The sequence below is a fragment of the Haliotis cracherodii genome, unplaced genomic scaffold (assembly GCF_022045235.1).
Source record: "Haliotis cracherodii isolate W230 unplaced genomic scaffold, xgHalCrac1.p SCAF_22, whole genome shotgun sequence".
NCBI lineage: Eukaryota > Metazoa > Mollusca > Gastropoda > Lepetellida > Haliotidae > Haliotis > Haliotis cracherodii.
The window spans coordinates 9,177,977-9,198,680 of NW_027266278.1; the positions used below are offsets into that span (position 1 = coordinate 9,177,977).

General features: G+C 38.2%; 1 protein-coding gene across 12 annotated transcripts in view; it reads right to left on the minus strand.

Annotated features, from left to right (window-relative positions):
- Window positions 1-20,704, minus strand: part of LOC139471376 (rap1 GTPase-activating protein 1-like) — a 326,858-nt gene that overhangs the window by 56,723 nt on the left and 249,431 nt on the right. The window contains exon 1 of one of the 12 annotated variants that reach the window (XM_071253716.1): window positions 2,689-4,121. The exons of the other annotated variants lie outside the window; for them this stretch is intronic. Within the exon in view, the coding sequence (XP_071109817.1) occupies window positions 2,689-2,705 (17 nt within the window). The 5' untranslated portion in view covers window positions 2,706-4,121. Of the gene's footprint in view, window positions 1-2,688; window positions 4,122-20,704 lie in introns of those variants that run through there. 12 annotated transcript variants of the gene reach the window in all.

Sequence of the window (20,704 nt, forward strand, 5' to 3'; positions counted from 1 at the left end):
TGCATAGTGAGAGTCCAGTTTGGGCAGATTCCAATGTGTTTGAACACTATGAAGTTGTAATGTGTCGAATAATGCCCCTAATCAAACATAAATGGCATATTGGCTTGGTCTCTTCGATCATCCAAATCTCAAATTAACCTGATATTAACAAGGACCTGGGGCCTGTCACACAAAGCAATCTTAGCACTAAGATGATCATAACCGCCATACGTCAGCACAGACTTACAACAATCTTAGTGCTGAGTTGATCGATCGTAACCGCCATACGTCAGCACAGACTTACGACAATCTTAGTGCTGAGTTGATTGATCATAACCGCCATACGTCAGCACAGACTTATGAAAATCTTAGTGCTGAGTTGATCGATCATAACTGCCATACATCAGCACAGACTTATGACAATCTTAGTGCTGAGTTGATCGATCATAACCGCCATACGTCAGCACAGACTTACGACAATCTTAGTCCTGAGTTGATCGATCATAACCGCAATACGTCAGCACAGACTTATGACAATCTTAGTGCTGAGTTGATCGATCATAACTGCCATACGTCAGCACAGACTTACGACAATCTAAGTGCTTAGTTGATCGATCCTAACTGCCATACGTCAGCTGACAATCATACCGCTAAGATGCTTTGTGGAACAGGGCCCTGGTCAGTTAACTGAGGAAATATGGTACTCTTGAAACACTGTTTATATATTGATACCTAGTGGCAACATAAAGTATATTCTCTACTAGACCTTTACTTTTCTTGATCTGTGGTCGGTATAAATTAATTGTTTGAATAGCATTCATAAACTTGTCTCTTGGTCTGTGTTTCAAATGTGCCATAAAAACATCGTGTTTAGAATCTTGGGGAAAGTTTATTATGTCAAGCAACAGTCAAATTGAGGATATCTACCTTTGAGGACTGTGTATATATACTAAACAATTTACAGGAGTGTGTGTTTGTGCTAAGTTTGATGTAGACGAGATAGGTAGATCTATCAAAGACTTGACATGAGAAATATGACTCTGTTCTGTTCCTGAGACCTGTAATATTATGAGGGGGAAAATAATCTTGCGGGTCGTATTTCACTTTGAAAGATTTTTATCTGATTTGCAGATTTATATCAGATGTAATTTCATGTCTGGTTTAAACTGGATGTCACACAATACAGGTAAATTGAGTTTGTAATGGTTTGTAATAAACGCAATAATAACATCAAATTTTCCCATCAGGTCCATGAGACATAGATTGAGAATCAACCATGCACAACACTCACCACAATTGAGTGAGTTGGGTTTATCGCCGCTTTTAACAGTATTCCAGTCATATCGCGTCGTGTCAGCTTAATGTGGGAGGAAAGCCCGAAGTGATGCAGGTCTCAGACGTTTAACACTCCCGTGAAACCCACGAGCAGGGGTATGGTGTTGACAAACCTAGAAACATAATCGGGGCTAACCGGGATTCGAACCCATATTCATAGGTTTCTGGCGTGCCCAAGGGACACAACTCTGCACAGCTGGGCCACCCATGGCCCCTGCAGTCACCACAAGCTGAGATGGAATCATGGCAAAGCTTGAATAGCTACCAGAAGACTCATCTGCTAATGGTTGCTCAAAGCTTGTGTACATAATAAAAAATTAACATGATAACAAATACATGTTTTAGCAAGGGCCTAACAAGGGAGGTAATAAGTGATGGCCCTTATCCAGTTGCTACTAGTTTCTGGAGAAGTAAAATCATAAAATGGCAACTTACACAAGAAACACTGATTACGGCTTATACCATCTTCCCTAAATAAACTTAGAAGTGGGTGCATCAGTTCCTAAGAATTCCTAGACATTAACCAGTGTGGGTATCCTGTCTCATGTTTATTTGTTTGTTTGTTGTTTAACGCCACACTCAGTAATATTCCAGCGATATGACAGCGGTCTGTAAATAATCAAGTCTGGACCAGACAATCCAGTGATTGACATTATGAACATCGATCCACGCATTTGGGATCGATGATATGCATCAACCAAGTCAGCGAGCCTGACCACCTGATCCCGTTAGTCGCCTCTTAGGACAAACATACTTGGCATTAGGGACAAAACAAGGACTGGTCAGCTTGGAGAATACTGTGGGTGAGTGGGGTATCCATGTTACCCTGGTATTGTATCTCAGTGGGCAATAAAACAATTGTTAGTCTGGAATAACACATATGTAGGTCGCTATGTAAGAGCAATAGTCTTGAACACAACGTTAAACCACATTTGACCTCACTACTTTGGGAACCGATGAACATGAGAATAAAGTTGACAAACCAAGAATCAAATCAGGAATCCAAACTCCATACCCACATCCTGTATTGATCTAAGGGACACAACTCTGCACAGCAAATTGCAGTGCCAGCTGTGGACCCAACCCACAAGAACAGCTAGCCAATGAGAGCCAAGGGACTACTTGGACGATCCCTCACACCTGGGTTTTCATCACAAAAACATCTTTCTGATAAATACATATTCCAGAAAGTTGGCATCACATAAAAACATACAAAACGTACGTATCGAGGGAAACAACCATTTCCTTAATTAAGTGGACGACCAGTAAAAACGTTTCATATTTATTCAGCACTGAAGTCGAAGTTTTATGAGTTTAACAATCTTCTGTTTATTAGGACAGATGTAACTTGACTATATATCCAGCTATACTCACAACTTAGGCCTCCTCATGGTGATTGGTTGATAATGCAGCTGTAGGATCCGATAAAAGTTTTTCGGCAAATGTGGCAGGGGTATGTAGTCTACACTGGGTCAACGTCTCATTTTGTGTCTATTCAGCATAGATTCCATCTATGAACTTTCACACCCTTTTTCTCAAGTTTGACGATATCAAATCACTTCACGCAATATTCCAGTTCCCTGCTAAATACATTTATACAAAAATCTGAGTAAAGCCAATCATATCCTCAAATCAAAATTCTCTGAATGTCGAAACCGAAAAACACTTTCTGAGATTATCCAGATATCAACACATCAAGAAAGAAATTATAAGGAAAAATTCTTCCATTAAACCACGCGGACAAAAAGCAGAAGTGAAATCACAGAGTTCGATTTCACAAAAATCAATGACAGTACAAATAAAATATGTGTAGTGTCAGTGTCTCCAGGTTTCCACAGATTTCCACAGGTTTCCACAGACTTCAACAGGTTTCCACAGGTTTCCACTGACTTCGACAGGTTTCCACAGATTTCCAGCCCCTTCAATAGAGTCAGTTTCTGCAACTGGTCACCAGTCCTATAGCTTGAATGTGTCTACGGAGATCACATAATCCTGTTATGTCAACACAGAGATAGGCTGTCCTCACAAGGGAATAGACCTGTCAATGGCTGTCTCTTCTACAGCCAAATCAAGCAGTTCCTCAAGCTAGTCACACTGATAATGGATATCCTCTGAAACTATGACGCGGTGTAAGCTTCACTGACACTTACATACTCATCCCAAAATGAAAATCCAACTCACTGAATACTATTCTTCTTTTCACATCCAAAACGTCAAAATCACTGCATGTGTTAATAAGCACGTGGAAAGTTTTAGTCACTAGATGAACAAACTGTGATTCAATGAGCTGATGAAGACAAAAAACAACAGTTATGTCGTATTACAGCCAAGTTTCCAAGTCAAACAATAACACATAAACTCGGAGAGTAGTTTGGTCGGTATTGCTCAAGAGTGCCGTGGTATGATAACGTCATTCCTTGAATAAATCTCACAGTATTTTCAAGTATCCCAAAACAATGGAAATCACGCAACTAACAAGGAATGAAAGTTTATGGCACAGAGTCCGTTCGTATATCCATCTGTTTGAGGAGAGTACCCGATTTCAGTAGCGTGATCAAGTGCACAGATGACGCACTTTGCAGGTGTTGATAAGTGGACTAGCAATAATCAGGTCGTTACATTAGGGGGTAAACGTTACCCCCAATCTCAATAGCCGAGAGGGTTGATCAACATTGGTTTAGATACAGCCACTGTGTGACAAGCTCACTGGAGGGAGAGAGACCCACTGTTACAACTGAACCTGCTGCAACATGTGCCCTGCACAAACACTACCCCGGCCAATCAAATTAAGCAGAACAAAAAAATGGAAATGTTATTTGTAATTTAATTGGACGATTTTTAACAGATTTGATTTGAAAAACTTAATTGAATTTAAATTATTCCCACATTTGATGACATAAAATTATGAAATTATTTCCATTAATTTTGACAATTTGTTTCATCTGAAATGGTATATTATATGTATTGTTCTGAATAATTTAAGAAAATGAGAAATAAATGACTTACAAGAGCCAATTCTTAATCTTTTATACAAATAAATTCCACACAGTACCCTTCTTAGCAACATATATATTATTCATATTTTCGAAGGTACAATAATTATACAAAATTTTAAAAAAGCATCAAAATCCACCTTTCACAAATCCAAAAAGAAGCAGAATATCAAAAAAACAAATCCTAATCACAACGAACCTCAAGAAAAGAAATTTCCCCCATCACCAACAAGCCTCAGTAAGATTATGCCAATATGCTCCTGAAACCAACACAGCTCTTATCAAAAGCTGGTGATTATGAATCGGTTACAGATAATTCCATGCTGTGTTGAACAGTGAGCGCTCTCTGAACACATCCTTCACAACTCTTCAAGCATGGAGATAGAGAAACGCTCTACTACTGAAGTGAAAGCATTGCTTCAGACATCATGGGAAAACTGTTGGAGTGTGTTGGCGGGTGGTTAGGGCATGTGATTCATTGAAAGGCCTCTCAACGATGAGACGCTACGTACTTCCTTGAAAAGAATGTTCTTTGGAGAGGCAGTGACAGATATCTCCGAGGTGATAGGTATATATGAGAATACGGCGGGAGAATGAATACCTTTACAAAAATATTATGGGAATATGTTGAAGTTGGATCGCTGGGAGCATGTGAATCACAAAGGTAATTTAATAGTTGGACAAAGTGTACCGCCCTACATAAAACTCTATCTATTATTGAAAGTGATTTCAACAAAAAAGGTTTTTTAAATGTGTGATATTCGCTGGAACATTTGACATTAATGGCTGCCTAGCTCCCTTGACAAAACATTTAATTAAATAGAAATACATCTTTCAAATAATTCCCACGAGAGGGAAACTTGAGACATACATAACAGGTACACTTATATGAAATGAATTAAATATGGTAGGAATTTAAATATACAGTAATTAAGGCAGTGTCAGTCTGCCATATATAACTGTAAGCTTCCAACTAATAACCATGACAACAGCCTCATTTCAGGATATTTAGGAGTGAGTGAGTGAGTATGGTTTTACGCCACTTTCAGCAATATTCCAGCAATATCACGGCGGGAGACACCAGAAATGGGCTTCACACATTGTACCCATGTGGGGAATCGAACCCAGGTCTTTGGCATGATGAGCAAAGGCTTTAACCACTAGGCTACCCTATTACCCAGATACTTAGACAAAACATCACAATACATGGATTTAATTAAAGACAAGAAACAATAACGTAGATGGTATAACATTAATAACATGGCCCTTGATACATAAACAACATAAAACTGGTCACCCATCAGAAGCCGTCACAGAAGTGTTATTCTGTTAAACAAGTAGGTGAACAATGAATTAACCTGGACATTATGAATATCAAAGAGACAAAATTAATTAATTTTAAAAAACAAAGCAAAATGTTCAACCTTGAAAAATTGTCCATTATCAATTTAAATTTAAAATGGGTAATAGTAAAAATAGGAATTTAAGTGAAAAAAAGAAGAGAAACAAGGGGATGCCAATCAGACTCGTCCATCACCCTAACTTGCTCCAGGACAACCTGGGAGGATGGGAGCAGTATCACTTTAACACTGTACTTGAGCACACTGGGTAACTGCACTGGGAGATAGAGAGCAGGATGTTAAACATGATACCACTGACCTACAAACTTCACTCCCCTTGCCCTAATAGCTCACTAAAGAATGGGGAAATACGGAACTAGGAAAAAGTAAAGAAATTGCCGAGCCCATGATCATGATTTGAAACTCAACTATACTTCTGAAGCTCAGGATGAAAATCTGTCACCAGAACACAATCTTCATCATCAAATAGGTTGTTTTTTTAACAAAAGGGTTCTTTTCAAAACTTTTTTTTTTTTAATGGTCACAGGATTAGTTGTTTGGCGTAAGGAAATTCACATACATATCATCCAGGAAATGAATTATTTTCATGTCAACATCGTGAACAAAACTTTCACCTTATGGATACAAGGACGACTGGGTGAATACAAAAGCAGGCAGGTGAACAGGGATTTAGGTTCTTCCATGGCTAATCACTTTCAAATTTACGTCTTTTTAAAGATTTAACTAACTTGTATTTGGTGACGTTTTCTACTGAAAGAGGGCCCATAGAAAATGAATTAAAGCTAACCAAACAAGACTTGTATGTATGTCTTTTAAGCGGCTTTGATGAGGATAACATTTCATTACATGACGAAAATAACAATTTGCTTGAAAAGAGTTCATTGAAATAAACTAAAATAAAGATGGTGTTGTCTTTTCACTGTTTCATTGTTACTTTAGTACCACTTGTCTTTTAAACCTTTATTCAATTTAGAGGGCTTTGACTCCATGAAAGGGGCAGGGTGGACTAGTGGTCTAGTATTCCACATCTCACAGAGTTGTCTCCCTTTGTCATGCCAGGATACATGCATGGGCCTCATGCCACAAAAGGATCTCAGCACTATCGTAAGTCTATGTTAGAATATGAGAGCTAAGATAGTCTTAGTGGTATGATCAATTTGTGGAATGGATCCTAAGCTACTGTCAGAGCTTTATAACCATCAGGAGACGGTGGTATAGCCTAGAGGTTAAAGACCGCCTCCGTGGTCTTGTGGTCGAACGTCCACCCGGAGAGTGGAAGGTGCGGCGTTCGATCCCCGACCGCTTCATACCAAAAGACGTTAAAAGATGGTACTTGCTGTTACCCTGTCTGGCGCTCGGCATTAAGGGGCGAAAGCAAGGACTGGTCGGCTCGGAGTCAGTATACTGTGTCTGATTGGGGTATTCATGTTAAACTGTGGCATGGTATCTCCGTGAGCTAGCACTATAAATCGGCATCAGTCCGGACTAGTACAAGCAGCCACACAAACACACACACGTACATGTACGTCGCTATATAAGTGCAATAATCTTGGATGCGACGTTAAACCCCATTTCACCTCACGTAGTGGTTAAAGCGTTCACTCGTCACGCCGAAGGTAAGGTTCAATTCGCGACATGGGTAGTGAAGCTGTTCTATGGTTACCCCTACAAGGTGACATCGCTGGAATATTGCTAGAGAGGCATAAAATCATACTCACTTGGAACGATCTGAGTTTTTATCCCCTATTATCCCGACATTTGTTGATATAACAGAAATAGTAGCTTATGAGCCTACACTTCAGCAGCTTTCTATCCTTGAAGGAGAATCCGCGATTATTCTTGTTGTCTACATATATTCTACATCTATAAAGGAATAATTAATTACTTCCTCGTAGCATCATGACACTGGTCGACTGACGTAGAATAACAGACACAGCAACATCCTGGTGTTACCATGGTGACAGGTGAGATATGAAGTGTCTGTCATCTTGGGTAGTGATAAGTGGTGCATTTCACCTCAGTCACACCTCACTGTACAAACAATCTTGAAACAATAATTTCACATTTGAGGGGAGGTGAAATTTATAGTGCTAGCTCACTGAGATACCATGCCGCAGTTTAACATGAATACCCTACTCAGACACAGTATACTGACTCCGAGCCGACCAGTCCTTGTTTTAGCCCCTTAATGCCGAGCGCCAGACAGGGTAACAACAAGTACCATCTTTTAACGTCAATTGGTATGACGCGGTCGGGGATCAAACCCCGGACCTTCTGCTCTCTGGGCGGACGGAGACGGTCATTTCACATTTGAATTTTTCACATTTCTTATTTCTTTGAATTAAATAATAAAACATTCAATTTTGTTAATTTCTGTTTATATGATGAGATAGTAATGTGACTTTTAATCTTCTAGTGCTTCACAGGCAGCTTGGGTTGAAGGCTCCCCAGGGAGCTGATAATGAAAATTGACACTGATCCATTGCCTGGGGTAATAATGTAGCACTTTGAACAAGCTTTAAGATGTGGATTTGGCGCATTATAAATATTCACATTATTCATATGCACATATGTAATCATAGATATGTGTAATCACTTCTTATATAACATCTGTACTGAAGCAATGCCTTCAGGAATACAGAAGTCAACTCTATCCTTCTCAGTTCCTAATCATAAGGAGCATTTCTTCAGTCACTGATAAATACAATATTAATTCTAACATAATCAGGGAATAAACAAGGTTGAATGTAGGGGCTGCAATAGACTAACATCTAATCTCTGAAATGAACATATCGTACATAAAAAAAGTTCTTCAGTTATCTTAATAAAAATAAAATAAAAAGGAGCCCAGTGACTCTCTTCATTTTCAGATACTGCAGTGATCTAGACTTGCCAAACATTATAGACTTGCATGGGCTGTATTTGATATATATTTGTATCAGGGTCTTTAAGACAGACTAGGGCAGCAAATGTAATAATTTATGAAAATTTTGTTTGTTTGTTGTTTAATGCCACACTCAGTAATATTCCAGCCGTATGATAGTGGTCTGTAAATAATCAAGTCCGGACCAGACAATCCAGTGATGGATGTTATGAGCAATGGTTCAAGCCGTCAGAGTACAATGAGACTAAATCAATCAAGACACCAAACCCAACCCTCCGATCCATTTAGTTACCTCTTACGATCAACATAGGTTTGGGAACCTAACCAGAATCCCGATAGAAAGACAAGAATGAAAACTCATCACAAGGAATTCATTACCTGTTTTTCACAAACCCGGAAAGCCACGACAGGTAACTACTTCAGTGAAGTCATCTACTGCGCCGTAAAAGTTCCACAAACAAATTTCAGCCTCTTAGTCACACCCATCTCAAAATGAAGATGCCGTATTTTTGCTTTGATGATTCAGTTCTTACCAGCATGACATAATCAGAAAGGACAAAGCTCCTCAAGCTGTTATTTATCTTCCCCTTGCCTCTCGGACACGCCATCGCTTATCCCTACCGCAGGTATTACATTTGTTTGGCTGAATGTGATGTACAGCCTTGAATTACAACGCGAGACAGGGATGCTGTTTTTATAGACACCATTATTGAGGGTAGTGGAACGCAAAATGTTTGGAAATACTTACACTAGGGATGATATATATCTCTAGTTACTATCCAAATCTTATATATGATTATTTATATGGGCGTCAACCCACTGTCACCTTTGGCAATGTAATATCAGACTGAACAGGCAGTCTAACACAGATGTATTCATCTTACCTAGCATTCAAATATTCTTATTGTTTACTGAATGAGGGTTGTTTTCGCATGTACCTGTATACTCTGGACAGGTGAGGTACAAATTTCAGATAACCCACTGAGAAACCCAGAACCTAAAACCAATGGGTATACAATGATATGATTTAATCATCACGAAACTGGGGGCACGGATGGCCCAGTCGTCTAAGGTGCCGCGAATCGCTGTGCAGAGTTGCGTCCCTTGGGCAGACCAGAAACCTATGAATGTGGGTTCGAATCCCAGTTAGCCCCGATTATGTTTCTAGATCTGTCAGCACCATACCCGCGCTCATGGGTGTCACTGAAGTGTTAAACGTCTGAGACCTGCATCACTTCGGGCTTTCCTCCCATATTAAGCTGACACGCCGCAATATGACTGGAATACTGTTAAAAACGGCGTTAAACCCAACTCACCCACACATCTCGAAACTGACACTTTTAAGTGCAGTTTATTGAATTAAACCAAGCATATCTCGTAAAGCAAGGCTGATAAACAGGTAAAAATTATCCCAGAAAGATATAAAGAAAAGATGTTATTATTTTGCTTCTTAACATAGTGTTCAGAAGAATCAGTGATACAAGAACTGAATTAGCATCCTTTTGAGCTTGAAACAAACAAACAAATGCTCTACAAATTGTATTTTATAGACTTTGAAACTAAGCTATAGATTTCAATTCAATATTGTGATTGTGCAGTTGAGCAATAAACAAACAATTTGTAAACAAAAAGTGTTTACACAAGAAACCAAAATACATGAAAAAAATATAATTGTTTTGAAAACATTCAGGAAGGCAGTCTAAGAGGTGTTTTCTTTTACCATGGCCAACAAGACAACAGTTAAACACCACTTTTTATTCCATACCTTCGTTATGGAAACAAAACATGGCTATCATCAGGACACCTTTAAGACTTCAAGTAAAACACCTACCCAATTCCGAGGCAGGAATCTAGAGAGCTATTAGTTCAGCAGCGATCAGTAATTCCCACTTGTGCAACTCAGTTCACTTAGGATTGGCCACAAACATGACACAGAGAAACAAAATGCTGCAGCCCTATTCTTGTGCATCAGCGTTATTCACACATGCCTTTGAAGTCAATATGATGTGTACCCTATGCACAGAATGCTGTGAAGTTGTCTTACTCAACACTTAAGTTAAAGCACATTGAGCAACTTGCACATTTCTGGCAAAGGTGACGTGTGTATCTAATGAAGCAGCGTGCATTGATGTGTGTGCAGCCAGGATGTTCCAGAAGTGCTCCACACGTCAGCGATTACGTCATAACGTTCATTTCTGGTCTTGTACATCATGATGAGGTTAGGGGAATTGTTCAGATATATGTTTAGAGGAAATGCTGTGGTTTGGGTTTTGACATCTTGAAGTTTTCATAGCTGTATCATAAAATCATGATCACTGTCATCATCATCATCATCATCATCATCATCATCACTTTCATCATCATCATCATCATCTCTGCTATCCCCTTCATCTTCATAATTCTGAATTAACTTATAATTAAATTTGTAATATGTCATCATCAACGAGAATCACTATCCATGTCATTTCTTTGAAACTGATATTGCTGGTCATTAATGCTAATTTGTGTTCAACAGATCAATAATGATGATAATCATCCCAATCATCCCAAACTCAAAAGACCTCAAAAACTTCCAAATACTTAAGCATTATCAGTCTGTATTGGTTGACCTTTAAAACTAACCAAAAAACACAACCCATCCCCTGCAACATGAACTCAACATTATCTTATAAAACAACCCTCTTGTGATATGAGACAACGGCTAATTTCAGGGTTGGGAAAATATCACAGCCACCTCTGATTCAGAACTTCAAGAATTCTGGGTAATCACCCCGTAGCAGACGGCTTGATTCACCAGCAGACGCCATGTCATGTGCAAGTTACTCACTCAGTTCTCTAATGTTTCAAGATCCAAAGAAACAAAGAATTACCATGATTAAATATCTCAAGTCTCTTTCAATCTGAGAAATGTACTTCCCTTTTCGAAACCTGCACTTGCTGATATCAAGAATCAGATAGGGGGATCATAACTGCAAGATCAAGGACTCAAATCAAGAGCCATAAACAGAAACAGAAGAATCATATGACCATAGAAACTTAGGGAGAATCCTCTGACTCGCATTTATTGTTATTTTTAGTCCATCAAAATTGTAATATTTTTAAAAAATCATACAGGTTAAGGACATACTGTTTTGGACAATGGATGTTTAAAAACAAATTTGAAATGAAATAAAATGTCTAGAAAATGGATGAGTGAGTTTTGGTGCATTTAAGAATATATTTCAGTTACATGTGACCTTCATGTGGGAGGGGTGAGTGACTGAGTATGGTTTTACGCCGTTTTTAGCAATATTCCAGCAATATCACAGCGGGGGACTCATGTGGGAGGACAAAACTGGATAAAAAATACTGTTCTTGGTTTAATATATACTACTCAAAAGAAGTTAAAGAACACCCATTTTCTTCATATGGCTATGGTTAATCTGTCATGGCTGGTGGGAAGTGCATCACACAGCATTCCAATTGTGGGTGTTCCTTAACTTCTTTTGAGTAGTATATATTGTTTTCCTCACAGTGCAAATGATTCGAACATAAGTGTGAGAGAAACGTACACAGTGAAATGGTTCAAATAATATTCCATTCTTGAATAACGCATTTGGGTGACCTTGACCTCACAGTACAACATGGCCATGTCATAATGATCAAACATCAAATAATTATCTAAATCCTTTCTTTGTCTTAATTGCCTTGCCTCATTAGAAGTCATGAGGGGGTAGTAACATTAAACGATCACGCCAAATAATGGGTTTGGGATTCAGAACAAATTTAAATAAAGAAGACCCTAATTAGCTAAAGACACAATCCTATTCATCTTTGGATTCATTCAAAACATTTTTTAAATGTCTGATGCCTGCTCAAGCAAACCCAGGGTACAGGATATTTTTTTCTAAAGATATTTTTTTCATCAGTAGTTCTTGGGGGATGCTGGGGTAGCCTTGTGGGTAAAGTGTTCCCTCATGCCAGATGCCAGCAATATGTCATTTTGGAATATCCCTTCATGTCTTTAAAGGGGCGGTGGAGTAGCCTAGCGCTTAAAGCGTTTGCTTGTTACACTGAAGGCCTGGGTTTGATTTCTACATGGGTACAATGTGTGAAGCCATTTCTGGTGTCTCCCATCGTGACCCATGATCATTATTCATCATCATCATCATCATCATCATCATCATCATCATCGCCGTTGTTGTCGACATCACCGTCATCATCATCATCATCATCATCACCGTCATCATCATCATCATCATCATCATCATGAACAACGCAAACTACTTGATTGTTGCAGATAAACATATTCGGCAGCAATTTGTCTTCACTAGTTGACATTTAAGTAAAATCAAATCCGCGTTGAAATCACGGATGCTCACTCAATTATTGGCAGAATAACTTTAGCAGCTGTATAAGGGTCTCGTTTACGCCTATGATTGGATACAGAATCAGTCATTTGTGATACAGGGGTGCACTGGCAGGATAGACAGAAACCTGGTCACATCCTACTAGCAAATCACTGAGATAGTTCGTCAGCAAACGTAATTCCGTAATGATAGACTGCCCATAGAGTTAGGAACAAACAATCAAATATCTCAATGAAACTTTCTTTGATTTCTTGACTATTATATTGGTATGCATTTCTGTAGACAGAAAACTGATTCATCATCATCATCATCATCATCATCATCGCATTTTGGTTTATGGACAGTATTTCTGCAATCTCATTAAAATCAGACCTCAGTTCTTGCTACCGCTAAACAAAGATCTGAGGACATCCCATTAGGGGTCACGTCAGAATGACCTTTCATCCGGCCAATCAGAGCGTCACTTACCAGATTATGAAAGTGACAGTCCGAATGTGATTTCTAATCATGCAACCTCGAAAACTATAACTCCGAACGTTAGTTACGGGTTTAACCACTGAATCCATACAATCTAGACCATCTGTTAGCCATTCCAGAATGTTCTTTTGTTCAGGTTTCAAATTTGTAATCGAGAATTTGCCCAAATATGTTTCGAAGCGTGGTCGCCAATTTGAAATTAGTGCCGTAAAGCACGAGAAAGCTGCCTTCTGATTGGTCATTCCATTGGTCGGTCAAAGTTCCCGCAAGGTCGGTCTGACGTGACCCATAATGGGATGTCCTCAGATCTTTGTTTAGCTGTAGCGAGAACTAAGATCTGATTTTAATGAGATTGGTATTTCTGCTGATTGGTCAATTTAATGTGAGAGGAAAGACAGACAGATTTTTACAACAACAGGGTAATCAAGGGTATTAATCAGTAAAAACTTTGCGTACGAACCAAGGCCAGTGGATCATTGCTCACAAAAACATGACTTTTTCATTTCAAGTGGAATCACAAAAGCTTTGTGTCCATGCGATGGTCAGATTGTTTAATCAACCCAAGAGATTGACACATTATTAGGCCCGAGGCCTTTTTACTTGAATTTGATTGGCTGAAACAGATAAACCATGTCTAGCCAATCAATGCACACATCACAACATACAAACTGTTTGTAGTTCACTTAGAGTTACATCAATATCAAGAACATTGTACGAAATATTTTCACTAAAAAATGTCTAAATTTTGAATCAAAAGAGTCTAAAAAACAAGCATGTTAATTCACACAATATTTAACATGGATAAATTATTAAAATAATCATAACCAGTTTCTAGCAATGCATCATTTTAACGATCTACAAAATGTCGAAATTTTATATCCCAAGATACTAAAAAACGAACATGTTAATTCACACATTTCTGAGACAATATTTCACATGGATAAATTATTTAAAAAATCATAACTAGTTTATAGCAATGCTCATTTGAATGTTCTACAACCCCAGCAAACTTAGCGTTACTAAGAGCGTGTAAGCAAACACTCCCATCAGTTTATCAGCACTTGTATAAACAAGAGTCATCAGAAAGATGACATATCCCCCCCTCCGGCAGCTGTCTGTATAGTAACCACTAGTAAATGTGCAATTCTGTATGTAATGAGTCAACAGTTGAATGTTCTTTAAGAAGCATACGTTGTTTACCCACTGAATGGTTTTCAAATTCTGCCACGGAAACGAACCCCATCCCCAATTAAGTCTATGTCCAACTTCATTCCATAAAAATTTTAAAAATTAAAATGAGAAAAATCCCAAAATATAAAAAGGCACCACTTCAGTATGTGCCTCATAATTTTGCCAAGTTTCAATCAAATACACTGGATGGTTTTCGAATTCTGCCCCGGAAACGGACCCCATCCCCAATTCAGTCTATGTCCAACTTCATTCCATAAAAATTTAAAAAAATAAAAATGAGAAAAATCCCAAAATATCAAAAGGCACCACTTCAGTATGTATTTGCCAAGTTTCAATCAAATACACTGAATGGTTTTGGAATTCTGCCCCGGAAAAGGAAATGATTACGGACGGACGTACGGATGGACGTACGTACGGACGGACAGACGGATGGACAGACAGACTGGTTGATCGCTATATCCCCTGCATTATATGCCGGGGGGGGGGGTCACTTAAATGTAACGACATAACATTCATTTTCCATAATGTTTTTCCATAAAGCTGCAACAACAAATATCATTATGCCAAAAATACATACCTCACAAGGCTGTAAATCCTTCCACGACATGAAAACAATGACCACTTGAAAAAATACAATATTCCTAACGGCTTCCCTTATAAAACATTCCAATATGGGGCTTCAATATGCTCAACAATGCTATTGCCCCACACTATTACCCAGCAACCACGGAATGATATCAGCATCTAATATCCCCTTATCACATCGACACATGTTTCGGTAAACAGTTGACATTTAAATTCCGCACTACCTGCCATTATTACATTAGTTCTGTCAACTTTAATCTTGCCAACTGCCAATCAACAAGATTTTCGCCCTCCTACACTCAAGAGTTCCCAAAGAAAAAGCACTTTTCCTTGAGGGCTAAGGTGTGATCAAGGACCGAAATTCATTTTCCATCAACATTCCCTTTTTTTTAAATTTCTAGGAGTATTTTCTTTATTATTGTGTATTCCTTCACATTTTTAATTACCTTCACAATAGGTTTGTTGAGTACAAGAAATAATTACTTGTTTCGGGGGCAAATTCTGTGTGTTATAAGGACAATATTTCTGCAATTTCTATATAAAAATTCATATATATAGGAAATTAAAACTAAAATAAAAAACATGTTTCAACAATTTCAATTTTAGCATTTCTTATACAAATCTATGCATACTACACCATAAAGAATTATTCCTAAACAGGGACAAAAACATACAAAACATACAATCACAAGTTGATTCAAAAGAAAAGAATTCAAAACTGAATAGGTAAAACTTTGTTTAAACTAAATTTGAACCGTTTTAAAAAACATTTTCAAATTTCCACAATTTGAAAGTTACATTCGAGTTCCTAATTCAAAAGTGTATGAAACACCCAAAATTCAACAATCTACATTAAAGCTTAGTGCCTGCTTTCCGCCTAAGTTATTCCACCTGTCATTTAACAGTTGGGCAAGTTTGCAGCCACCTTGTTGAACCTGATGGTATACATCTGTCACAATAGCTGTGTCGCCAACTCTCAAACACGACACACTGTGGACCCAACTAATTGCACATTTTTCAAAGTTTACCAAAATTGTTTTCAGACTCCTTGTTTGGATATTTGTATTGTGATGGCCTATTATAGGACAACCCTGTGAGTGAGTGAGTGAGTGAGTGAGTGAGTGAGTGAGTGAGTGAGTGAGTGAGTGAGTGAGTGCCTGGGTGAGTGAGTGAGTGAGTGAGTGAGTGAGCGAGCTAGTTATATCACTGTGTTGATCAGCTTGATGTGGGAAAATAGGTGTAGGTCATATATCTGAGTACCAATATCACGGATAGGCCATACGTAGTTAGTGAGTGAGTGAGTGAGTGAGTGAGTGCCTGAGTGAGTGCCTGGGTGAGTGAGTGAGTGAGTGAGTGAGTGACAGTGAGTGAGTGACAGTGAGTGAGTGAGTGAGTGAGTGCCTGGGTGAGTGAGTGAGTGAGTGAGTGACAGTGAGTGAGTGACAGTGAGTGAGTGAGTGCCTGGGTGAGTGAGTGAGTGAGTGAGTGAGTGAGTGAGTGAGTGAGCGCGCTAGTTATATCACTGTGTTGATCAGCTTGATGTGTTAAAATAGATGTATGTCATATATCTGAGTACCAATAGCACTAGTAGGCCATACGTAGTGAGTGAGTGAGTGAGTGAGTGAGTGAGTGGGTGGGTGGCTGAGTGAGTGAGTGAGTGAGTGGGTGAGTGAGTGAGTGAGTGAGTGGGTGGGTGGCTGAGTGAGTGAGTGAGTGAGTGAGTGAGTGAGTGAGTGAGTGAGTGAGTGGCTGAGTGAGTGAGTGAGTGAGTGGCTGAGTGAGTGAGTGGCTGAGTGAGTGAGTGAGTGAGTGAGTGAGTGAGTGAGTGAGTGGCTGAGTGAGTTAGTGGCGAGAACAAAGTGGTCCATAAAGTTCTGTTCGAGAAGACAAGATCTGGTTACACTGTCCTCCATGGGGCTCTGAACATCCTACTGTGCATATACATATTTTCAAGCACTTATGTCATGCATAACCATTTGCCATGTTCTTATCACTGTGCCTTATAAATGTACCATGTTCCTAGTTGCAAGTGGGCATTTTGGGAGAATAAAATTCTTGATTCTTGATACAAATTTACCATTGGTGCCTGATTATGTGCAAAATCTTGCAATGATTAAAAAAAAAGATATCTTTTTAATCTGCATCCATGACAATCCAAGTACGAGCTGACAAAAAGTGAGGGGGAGCTGTACATATTATCTGTCCTCTGTTTGCCCTATATTGCCCAACACTGCAATGCCCCCAGCCTTGCTCCAAGGCTGTACTGAAAGATAAGTCCATGGATGTGTAGTAATTCTATCCTCCTAACAGGCAAGTCTAATTATGTGGACTCCAGTCTCTTACAGGGACAGCTTTTTCTTATTATTGACATGATCTAGAAATTATGATTTAAACTAATAATTATTGCCTTAAAGACTTGTGCAAGTCTGCCATGACCTTTAAAACTCAGGCTTACACTCAAGCAAGAAGGAACAGGCACTATAGATCGTATCAGCCTGGTATTCGACATAGACAGAAATGAGACCAGTTTTAAACAATGAGACAAATTGTTATCCAAGACATTTGCTGATTGACAGATCTGATTTCAACATGAATTGGGGATTTTGTGAGAAAGTGGAAATTGTCCGGAAATTCCTTTAATCTTTTGCCATAAAGTGTCGCCATGGCGATACCCTGGAATTTGATGTCTATCATTTCACAGCTATTTGTCAGCATTGTACAAACTTTGGAAATGGTTAGTGATAACATGTTCAAGACAGATTGAACAAAGTATTTGTGAAAGAGTTTAAGTTTATTCAATTCAGATATCCTTATGTGATCTTTAAAAGAGCAAAATCAAATTAGAAAGATAAAAAAAACACACAAAAAAAACTGCCTTTTACAGTGGTAATATTTCCATGCACCCCTAACTACCAATGAGCAACAAAATAATAATTTTACTGAATAAAAAGACTTCCTAAAACTGCTGAATTACGATGTAATTACAACTTGAGAATACTGAAACTAACTGGTACTTCAGTGTGCAAACACTACCAAACTAACTGGTACTTCAGTGTGCAAACACTACCAAACTATCTGGTACTTCAGTGTGCAAACACTACCAAACTAACTGGTACTTCAGTGTGCAAACACTACCAAACTAACTGGTACTTCAGTGTGCAAACACTACCAAACTAACTGGTACTTCAGTGTGCAAACACTACCAAACTATCTGGTACTTCAGTGTGCAAACACTACCAAACTAACTGGTACTTCTGTGTGCAAACACTACCAAACTAACTGGTACTTCAGTGTGCAAACACTACCAAAGTGCCAGAGAAAGGAAACTCAGAAAAAAGGTTGATGCAATAGCTGTAAGAATCTGAAAGTTGGGTTCTATATTTATGTCTGCTGTGTAAAAGATCTATATAACTGTTGTGCTGTGTAAAAGATCTATATTACTGTTGTGCTGTGTAAAAGATCTATATTACTGTTGTGCTGTGTAAAAGATCTATATTACTGTTGTGCTGTGTAAAAGATCTATATTACTGTTGTGTAAAAAATATATAAATAATATGGTTGTTGTGTTGTGTAAAAGATCTATATTACTGTTGTGTGTGTGTGTGTGTGTGTGTGTATATATATATATATATATATATATATATATATATATATATATATATATATATATATATATATATATCTGTTGTGCTGTGTAGAAGATCAATAAGACTGTTGTGTTGTGTAAAAGATATTTGTATAACTGCTGTGCTGTGGTAAATATCTACATGTCTGTTGTGCTCTGTCTGCGCAACACCTGTTGTGCAGTGGTAGATTAATGACTGTTTCACCATGTTGGAATTACCACTGTAACACTACGAATATCTCAAACCTATGCATTGTTATTACCCTCACTGATATCAGTCCCACACCTAGAAAGATCTTACTCGAGGAAACAAATTGTAAAATTATGTTCCTGGTTTTCTTAAGCCCCCATACACTACGTATTATTTTGTTCAACAAACACACTAAATCCCATAATTCTGTATCAACCCAACAATTGAGTGTTTCTGATAAATAGTTATTTGTACTAAGCCTTGCGTGGGAGCTCCTGTGCGAGAGACGCCATTCATTCAGCGTGATCACACACCACAGTTGCTGCAAATCTTAAACTGTCTGGTCATAAAAAAAACGCCCAGTGATTCTATATACACACCAATGCAGTTATCCGACAAGATATCACAATTTATTCTATCATTTCACTCACGTCAAGATCAAAACTTCTTACATGGCTGGAATCAAACTGACTTTGCCGTGGTACCATAAATAATAGATGCGTTTTGGATGATAAAAATGTCTGCCATTTGCAATTTTGCAACTTCCACTTCAGTTTCAGACAAATCTTCCACAATCTGCTCAGTTGCTAGATCTCAGCAGCCATTATACGTTGACCTTTTTAAACTTACTACATATCTCACAATCAAATTAAGCCCAATTTGTGATTTTACGCCCACCAGTTAGTTCCACCCAAAGCAGTATCTGTCACACACATAATTTAACTGTCTCTCAATCAAAACATTTACGTTGATGTTTTTATAATCCAAAAACACTTACGTAATTCGGCTACAAGTAACATTACGCCAAAAAAACAAGTTCCACCCACAAGATAAGTGATGTTGGATGCATGCAGCATTTTATGTGCTCCTTCATTTAGACATTTAAAAAAAACCTTTCCCTCTACAAGATGCATGGTACTAAATTCAAAATATGGTAATGTTTAAGATATTCCTTTAATAATTAATTCAAAATGCTTCCACTTATTTTAAAATGTCTCATAGTCTACAAGACAAAGCGGAATGCAAGACAAATTCACATGTTATATATTTGTATTTTTTAAGTATTTGAAAATTCGTTAAGAAACAACTCGAACGATATGTGGATGAAGATGTCTCAATAATATGATTTCGCATTATTTAACTAATTCAGTTTATGGTCAGCTCAAAATTAACTACACCATTTTCCCATTAGTTTACAAAAATTCCCTCTCACACTACCTCGCGAAACAATGCTATAAATAGTCCCCCTTTAGCCACCCTATGTCATTTCTCCCCTGACGTCAATACCGGTCATATGACATCACTACTTTTACTCCCAAAACTGTCACGTCATTCTAACAACACAACATGATTGTCTTAATGAATGTACTCGTTTGCTAACAACACAACATGATTGTCTTAATGAATGCAGAGACCATATTATTATATGGTCTCTGATGAATGTACTCGTTTGCTAACAACACAACATGATTGTCTTAATGAATGTACTCGTTTGCTAACAACACAACATGATTGTCTTAATGAATGTACTCGTTTGCTAACAACACAACATGATTGTCTTAATGAATGTACTTGTTTGCTAACAACACAACATGATTGTCTTAATGAATGTACTCGTTTGCTAACAACACAACATGATTGTCTTAATGAATGTACTCGTTTGCCATCATACAGCTGGTGGCAGTCGTCCAAAGCATCACGATTCGCTGTGCAAGTCAGAAAATTATGATTCTGG